The following is a 9,327-nucleotide window of genomic DNA, read 5'->3' on the forward strand; positions in this document are numbered from 1 at the left end:
AGTTCAATAACGGTGTCAATGTTGCAAAGTTGATCAATTATGAAACAAATTCAATTCAGTTCAATAACAAAATCAATGTTGCCAAGTTCATCAGTTATGAAACAAATTCAATTCAGTTCAATTTGATTCAATTGAGTTCAATAACGGTGTCAATGTTGCAAAGTTGATAAATTATAAAACAAATTCAATTCAGTTCAATTTGATTCAATTGAGTTCAATAACGGTGTCAATGTTGCAAAGTTGATCAATTATGAAACAAATTCAATTCAGTTCAATAACAAAATCAATGTTGCCAAGTTCATCAGTTATGAAACAAATTTAATTGAGTTCAATTTGATTCAATTCAGTTCAATAACAGTGTCAATGTTGCAAAGTTCATCAGTTATGAAACAAATTCAATTCAGTTCAATTTGATTCAATTGAGTTCAATAACGGTGTCAATGTTGCAAAGTTCATCATTTATGAAACAAATTCAATTCAGTTCAATTTGATTCAATTGAGTTCAATTACGGTGTCAATGTTGCAGAGTTGATCAATTATGAAACAAATTCAATTCAGTTCAATTTGATTCAATTGAGTTCAATAACGGTGTCAATGTTGCAAAGTTGATCAATTATGAAACAAATTCAATTCAGTTCAATAACAGTGTCAATGTTGCAAAGTTCATCAGTTATGAAACAAATTCAATTCAGTTCAATTTGATTCAATTGAGTTCAATAACGGTGTCAATGTTGCAAAGTTCATCATTTATGAAACAAATTCAATTCAGTTCAATTTGATTCAATTGAGTTCAATTACGGTGTCAATGTTGCAGAGTTGATCAATTATGAAACAAATTCAATTCAGTTCAATTTGATTCAATTGAGTTCAATAACGGTGTCAATGTTGCAAAGTTTATCATTTATGAAACAAATTCAATTCAGTTCAATTTGATTCAATTGAGTTCAATAACGGTGTCAATGTTGCAAAGTTGATCAATTATGAAACAAATTCAATTCAGTTCAATAACAAAATGAATGTTGCCAAGTTCATCAGTTATGAAACAAATTCAATTCAGTTCAATTTGATTCAATTGAGTTCAATAACGGTGTCAATGTTGCAAAGTTGATCAATTATGAAACAAATTCAATTCAGTTCAATAACAAAATCAATGTTGCCAAGTTCATCAGTTATGAAACAAATTCAATTCAGTTCAATTAGATTCAATTCAGTTCAATAACGGTGTCAATGTTGCAAAGTTGATCAATTATGAAACAAATTCAATTGAGTTCAATTAGATTTAATTCAGTTCAATAACAGTGTCAATGTTGCCAAGTTCATCAGTAGTGAAACAAATTCAATTCAGTTCAATAACAAAATTAATGTTGCCAAGTTCATCAGTTATGAAACAAATTCAATTCAGTTCAATTTGATTCAATTGAGTTCAATAACGGTGTCAATGTTGCAAAGTTGATCAATTATGAAACAAATTCAATTCAGTTCAATAACAAAATTAATGTTGCCAAGTTCATCAGTTATGAAACAAATTCAATTCAGTTCAATTAGATTCAATTGAGTTCAATAACGGTGTCAATGTTGCAAAGTTGATCAATTATGAAACAAATTCAATTCAGTTCAATTAGATTCAATTGAGTTCAATAACGGTGTCAATGTTGCAAAGTTGATCAATTATGAAACAAATTCAATTCAGTTCAATTTGATTCAATTGAGTTCAATAACGGTGTCAATGTTGCAAAGTTGATCAATTATGAAACAAATTCAATTCAGTTCAATAACAAAATTAATGTTGCCAAGTTCATCAGTTATGAAACAAATTCAATTCAGTTCAATTAGATTCAATTGAGTTCAATAACGGTGTCAATGTTGCAAAGTTCATCAGTTATGAAACAAATTCAATTCAGTTCAATTTGATTCAACTGAGTTCAATAACGGTGTCAATGTTGCAAAGTTGATCAATTATGAAACAAATTCAATTCAGTTCAATAACAAAATTAATGTTGCCAAGTTCATCAGTTATGAAACAAATTCAATTCAGTTCAATTAGATTCAATTGAGTTCAATAACGGTGTCAATGTTGCAAAGTTGATCAATTATGAAACAAATTCAATTCAGTTCAATTTGATTCAATTGAGTTCAATAACGGTGTCAATGTTGTAAAGTTGGTCAATTATGAAACAAATTCAATTCAGTTCAATAACAAAATTAATGTTGCCAAGTTCATCAGTTATGAAACAAATTCAATTCAGTTCAATTTGATTCAACTGAGTTCAATAACGGTGTCAATGTTGCAAAGTTGATCAATTATGAAACAAATTCAATTCAGTTCAATAACAAAATTAATGTTGCCAAGTTCATCAGTTATGAAACAAATTCAATTCAGTTCAATTAGATTCAATTGAGATCAATAACGGTGTCAATGTTGCCAAGTTCATCATTTATGCAACAAATTCAAATGAGTTCAATTTGATTAAATTCAGCTGAATCAGCCAATGTTGCAGAGTTCAGTTATGAAGCGACTCACTAGCCCAGCTCTACAGCCGCTCTACAGGAGACAGTAGTGTATTCAGCTCAGCTGAGTTCAGGGAGGTCAAGCACCAAATACTGGATGAAGACATCATCATGAGCTCAGAATGGTTTAACATCTCACTGTCTCGTTTCTTTACTCGTCTTCATCTGTGTGTTTCTGTGGAATATTTCCATCTGTTCGTGACACACACACACACACACACACACACACACACACACACATACACACACACACACACTCGAGAGGCTTGTATATCTGACACACATTAACCCTGAACAAAGACTCAGGCGGGGACAATAGGGGCCCCCAGGGGTCGCCACGGAGACGCACACCCGATGACATCACAACAGGAAGCAGTGGCAGCTCCACTTCCTGTATGGCTCCAGAGGAGATGTTGATGATGCGTCTGACAGGAGGCCGAATGCCTCGCTCATGACATCACTGGTCATGTGACACTCCTTGATCAGCGAATCGCAGACGCTCCTGTCAGCGAACACCTTTAGATTACCTGGAGAAGCTCATATTCAACAGCTTACCACAATATTCATGTTTATGGTTCTGGTGATGGTTATCATTAGACTGGTGATCTGCTTCTTCTCTCTGTGTGTGTGTGTGTGTGTGTGTGAGAGAGAGAGAGAGAGAGAGAGAGCGAGAGAGATGTGCTCATCACAGGTCATTAGTGTCACTCACCCACTCAATACCACTGACAAACGACCCACACACACACACACTCAATGTGTTTATTGTCTGTGTGTGTGTGTGTGTGTGTCGGATCATGTGAATGATGATCTCTTCTCAACATTGACCTCTGTCTCTCTGTCTGTGCTGCTGAAATTCACTCAACACACACACACACACACACACACTTCATAAAGAACAGTTCACATCACATCAGACGCCAGCAATCTAACGCGTGTGTGCGCGTGTGTGTCTTCTCAACTCACATACAAACAACAACGACTTTGAACATTTAAATGTCACATGTAAAATTCTACAACACTAATAAGATTTTTTCACTGTTCCGAACAAACACATCAGACACACAGTTCATGATGATGATGATGATGATGATGTGTGTGTGTGTGTGTGTGTGTGTTGTGTTATTCTGACCTCTAGTGGTTGTAAAGATTATGACACAATCAGGTTCAACTTCGTGAGCTGGATCCAGATATAAGGGGTGGAGATTGGTAGGTTTAGGTATATGTAAGGTGGGAGGAGTTGGATCTGGATCCAACGTGTTCAGGATTTCGTGTTCTGCAGTGAGGACCATCTCGGCCATTCAGCAGATGCGGATTAACACACACACACACACACACACACACACACACACACACACACACACACACACACACACACACACACACACACACACACACACACACACACACACACACACACACACACACACACACACACACACACACACTTTTTTCACATTTCTACTTGAAAAAACCTCAACACACTCTCTGGGTTTCTCAGTGCTTGTGTTTTATTAGACTGAAAGCTGCTGCCAGATCAGTTTTAATAAAGCTTGGTCCAGCAAATAAAGGGTTAGGTGTGTGGACACCGAATCTGCAGGACACTGAGACGACTCAGAGTTTGGACTCCAGAGCGTCGACATGAACCTCACGCTCACACTGATCTAAAGAGACAAAGAACAACGCATGACAGTCATTAGAGAGAGAGAGAGCATGGAGGAAGAACATCTTTTTTTACTTTTTTCAACCAAACTTTGTTGCATTATGTTCCTGTTCTCTCTGTAAAGCTGATGTGAAACACTCTGTATAGTAAAAAGCGCTTTATAAATAAAGGAGACTTCCGACTTGTTAAAGTGGACATAAAGACTTCATACTAATCCTTCTGTTCTGAAGAAATCCCAAATGTGGGGCAGTTTTCACTTTACAGATCTTTTTTAATGAGCTTTTAAAAATGACAGACAGTAAACAGCGGTGCTGATCGCACCATCAGCCCATTTCACAGCAGCGCTCCTCAGTTTAGTCTGATGGAAACAGTAAAGCAGACATAAAGGCTTCACACTAGGGCTACTGCTCTAACTGAACTTTAAATCTGGGCAGGTTTTACTTTACCCGTCATTTCTTATGAACCCTTGAACTTGGCATATGTGACAATACACAGACACATTGCTCCATCCGCCCAATTTGCAACTATAATTCTCCAACTTCTTTAAGGATGTGTTAAAGTGGACATAAAGGCTTCACACTAGGACTACTGCTCTAACTAAATGAAGAATTTGGGCAATTTTTACTTTACCAATATTTTTTTATGAACCCTTGAACTTGGCATATTTGACAATACACAGGCTCTTATAGCTCCATCAGCTCATTTCACAGGAGCTTTTCTCCATCCCCTCTGATGGTGTGTTAAAGTGGACATAGAGGATTCACACTAGGACGACCGCTCTAACACAATCCTCAGTTTGGGCAGTTTTTACTTTACCAATATATTTTTATGAACCCTTGAACTTGACAGTTTTGACAATACACAGACACATTACACCATTAGCCCATTTTGAGTCTGTGATTTTCCACCCCATTTGAGGGTGTGTTAAAGCGGACATAAGGGCTTTATACTAGAAAAAAAAGGTGTGTAAAAAAGATTGGTACTGTAAAAACTACCCAATTTTGTTAGAGCAGTAGCCCCTAAAAATCGGCCACAAAATGGGCTGATGGTACAGTTAGTGATAACGTATTGTCTAATATGCCACGTTCAAGGGCTCATTAACAGGATTGGTAAAGTATAAACTGGTCAATGTTTATTTCTCAAGCCCTTTTTTGAAGCCCTTATGTCCTCTTTAACACAGCCTGAATGTTGGCGGACAAAAGTCGCCATGAACTAGTGCTAATGGTGCAATAAGTGCTTTTGTGTGTTGTCAAATATGCCAAGATCAAAGGTTCATAAAGACTGGTGAAGTAAAAACTGTTTACATTTTTAATTACTACAAAGTCCTACTGTCTAATGTCCAGATGGACCAGCAGAGGGGGCACAGAGAGTGTGTTATGAAATGAGCTGGAAGTACAATAGGTGGTTCAGTGTATCATGTGGAACTGCAATTAATAAATGGTGCAACAAAAAATACAAAAAATCTGGATTTCACGAGATCAAAAGCCCCTTTATTAGAGCCTCTGTCAGATTTATTACTCCCTTAAAGGGAAATTCTCTCTCGACTCTGAGTAACTCTGAGTCACACCGACGCTACGGATGGCTCGAGGAATCATCACGTCTTTTAAAGGAGAAGTTCACGCATCAATAAACAACAAATTAATAAGAAGCTGGAGTCAGCATTGGACTCTAAACATTTATCATCGAACACACACTGCAAAACAGGCTTTTTTTACTCAGTATTTTTGTCTTGTTTCCAGTCCAAATATCTAAAAATTCTTAAATCAAGATGCATTTACTAGATGAGTAACATGATATAAGATATTATGAGTTGATGCTTAAAACTAGCAAAATTATCTGCCAATGGGGTCAGAAAAATAATCTTGTTTCTGTTTGAATTTCCCCCGGAAAACAGGACTTAATATCTCATGACGTTACTCATCTAGTGAATGCATCTTGATTTAAGAGTTTTTAGATATTTGGACTGGAAACAAGACAAAAATACTGAGTAAGAAAAGCATTTTTTGCAGTTGAGACGTGCAGTGTGTGTGTGTTCTGCAGTGTGTGTGTGTGTGTTCTGCAGTGTGTGTGTTGCTCACCCCGTGTGTGTGTGTTCTGCAGTGTGTGTGTTGCTCACCCCGTGTGTGTGTGTTCTGCAGTGTGTGTGTTGCTCACCCTGTGTGTGTGTGTTCTGCGGTGTGTGTGTGTTCTGCTGCAGTAGTTTGGGTCCGGTGAGGCCGATGGCCAGCGCTCCGACCGGCGCCGTGATGAGAATCGCCAGAACTGCCAACGTCAGAACATCCATGCCGTATTTCTGAAGCTGCTCGTCTCCGGCACTGCGGGCCACATCCAGCGCCGTGGAGCCGAGAGCTGCCTGAACACACACACACACACACACACACACACACAAGCACACGCACACGCACGCACACACACACACGCACACACACACATGCAGGATAGTGCAACACATGGAAGCAATGATGTCATTTCCTATTTGGATGACGGATTCAAAAACATGTTGATAAGTTCTCTGTAAATAAAGCAAAGATGATTTAATGAAGTTTTCCTCAAGGCTCACTTGAACTGTAGCTTTGGGCATCCAGGCCAGAGATATGAAGATCTTCTCCTTCATGTTGAAGCCAGCAAACAGAACCACACAGAACGTCACCAGCACACGGACCAGCAGACCCACACACAGAGTGGCCACACCCAAACCTACACACACGCACACACAAAGAGAACAGAAGTCTGACACTTATCATGTAAAGTGCTCTTCCATGTCAGTAAAGCTATCCTGAATCCCTAGAGATACTCGTTGTGTCCGGAGGAAAACCGGGATAGAGTAGTTGCAGAGAGCAGACATTCATGAGGTGCATATCACAGAGCAAGAGAAACAGAAAGAAAAGAGTAACATACAACCATAGATTTACATACAACAAACATGATTTAAGAACACACAAACTTGAGTTCCAGTGCTTCCAGAACCCGGAGGAATACCTTAATATAGGATCATTTAAGACCAATATGACTGTATTTCTCGAATCACCCAATCGACTCATGACATTACACATATAACCCTTAACACAGCATCATCACTAGATACAAACTTCTGTCCTGCACTCAGCTGGAGAGTAAGAGCAGTCTACACAGGACTTCCCGGAGCTCTTCCAAGTGTTGTTCAAAGGTCGGGATGTGTCGAAGATATCATCCCAGAACACTGCACAGCACTCGTAGACCAATCCAGCAAGAGCGTAGTTCATTACTCTCTGAAACATGGCAGGGGCGTTACTAGGCCCAGGCGGAAGGACTTTGGCCTTGACTGTTCCTCTACCGACACCAGAACCCCCGAGACAAATCAAGAGTAGAAGGAAATGTTCCACGAGTTACGAAATCCAATGATTCGTCAACTCTGGGCAGTGGGAACGAATCCTTAATTGTCAGGTGATTAAGAGCTCTGTAGTCTACGCTAAACCTGTGGTCTCCGCATGGCTTCTCCTACAGCTGCAGCTCACGGACTGCAAGAAGGTTCGATGATGTTCCCTTCCAGCACCATCTGAATCTGATCTTCGGTGATGTGTTTGTCAGCTGGTGAGGTCTGGAATGGCGGGAGGTGAACTGGTTTCGCATCACCCGTGTTGAATGCGTGCTCCCCCAATGAGGTGTGCCCCAGGTGTCCGTCAAACAAGCTCCAGAAGTCTTTAAGGAGGTCCAACAATTTCCCTTTTCAGACAAGCCATCTCAACTTTCTCATCCAAGGCAGACTGGCAGACGTCCAGAACCTCTCGGGGTGTAGATCCAACCGGGGTCGCCGTCCTTGATGGGATGTGATCGCTAACCGACGCTCCTAGCATAAATTCCATCCCAAATTCCAAGATAAGCGGAGAGGAAAGATCAGGGATAATGACAAACCGATGGTAGAAACTTTTACCCTGGAGGCCAGAGTTTAACCAGACAACACCAGTCGGAGAGCAAGCAACACTGTTGACAAGCTGAACTGTGGGAAAAGTCCAAGGTTGAGCCTCATGAGAATGTAGCACTGTTTGAAACGTGTTTGTCAGTGGCTGGAAAAGACTCGGACAGTTTCTCAATGTGAAACCAGGCGCAGAACATTTGAAACAAGAAGCATCCCACATGTTTTTTCCTCTCTCTACTATTGATCCGTTAGCAAACTGAAATAATAACCCACATATATGAGGCGCACACACAGCGACAGTCCAACAGGGGGTGTGCGGCTCTTAAAGGGGCCACACCTTATTTCTACTCGTTACAACATTCAGAACCTGAAACATGTCAGTATTGTCCTTTAGTTCAAGAGACTCAGAGAATATACTAAACAATATTTGAGTTACAATGTAAAATAGAAAAGGTTTCTGTGAGATTAATGGGATGTTATTATCTCTGTATGAAACAGCAGGCTTAGTTTAGGGTTAGTTGCAAAGTCCTTGAAATGGCTGTGATTCTGTGAGTCTGACCGACAGTGTAAGCGCTGAGAGACGAGATGCGGATTTCTGCTCCAATCAGACCAAACAAGAGCGGCTGGAACACGTCCCAGAACCGGCCCACCACTGCCGCCACTGGAGCCTGGACACACACACACACACACACACGCGCGCACACACACACACACACACACACACACACACAACTTTAATTACAACTGTCCACTCTATCTTAAAACACTTAGACAATCCATCATGTTATGTTCGTTTATTATTTATGGATTTTAGTTCTGCATTTAATTGTATTCTTCCGCAGACAATGCTAGACAAATTATATCAGATGGAATGGAACCCCTACATTATTAAATGGTATGGCTCATTCCTGACAGAAAGGAAGCAGCAGGTGAGAGTTAACTCCACTCTTTCCGAGATGATTAATATAAGCACAGGTGCCCCTCAAGGCTGTGTAAGCTCGCCCTTACTTTTTATATTATATACAAATGAATGTAGAAACATCAATAGGAATAATGTTATTATTAAATTTTCTGATGATACGGCCATATTGAGTTTACTCCACAAAGAGTCAGACATTGGTACTTATATACAGGAGATAGAGGAGATGGAGAAGTGGTGCAAGAAGCATAACTTGCTCCTTAATGTTAACAAATAATAGGGGTGAAAGCATTATCTACATGATTGAACACGTAACTGTTTGTCTAAATGAATTCCTAAATATTT

The 9,327-nt window shown here is 39.5% G+C and overlaps 1 protein-coding gene across 1 annotated transcript in view; it reads right to left on the reverse strand.

Annotated features, from left to right (window-relative positions):
• Positions 1-3,993: 3,993 nt before the first annotated feature.
• Positions 3,994-9,327, reverse strand: part of LOC308703362 (sodium/hydrogen exchanger 9B2) — an 18,696-nt gene continuing 13,362 nt past the window's right edge. Inside the window, exons 9-12 of the mRNA XM_081386791.1 lie at positions 8,623-8,731; positions 6,729-6,865; positions 6,323-6,521; positions 3,994-4,169 (exon numbers count right to left, since the gene is read on the reverse strand). Coding sequence (XP_081242917.1) covers positions 4,120-4,169; positions 6,323-6,521; positions 6,729-6,865; positions 8,623-8,731 — 495 coding nt within the window. The 3' untranslated portion in view covers positions 3,994-4,119. The remainder of the gene's footprint in view (positions 4,170-6,322; positions 6,522-6,728; positions 6,866-8,622; positions 8,732-9,327) is intronic.

The sequence above is a fragment of the Scardinius erythrophthalmus genome (genome assembly GCF_964197995.2).
Source record: "Scardinius erythrophthalmus genome assembly, chromosome: 15".
NCBI lineage: Eukaryota > Metazoa > Chordata > Actinopteri > Cypriniformes > Leuciscidae > Scardinius > Scardinius erythrophthalmus.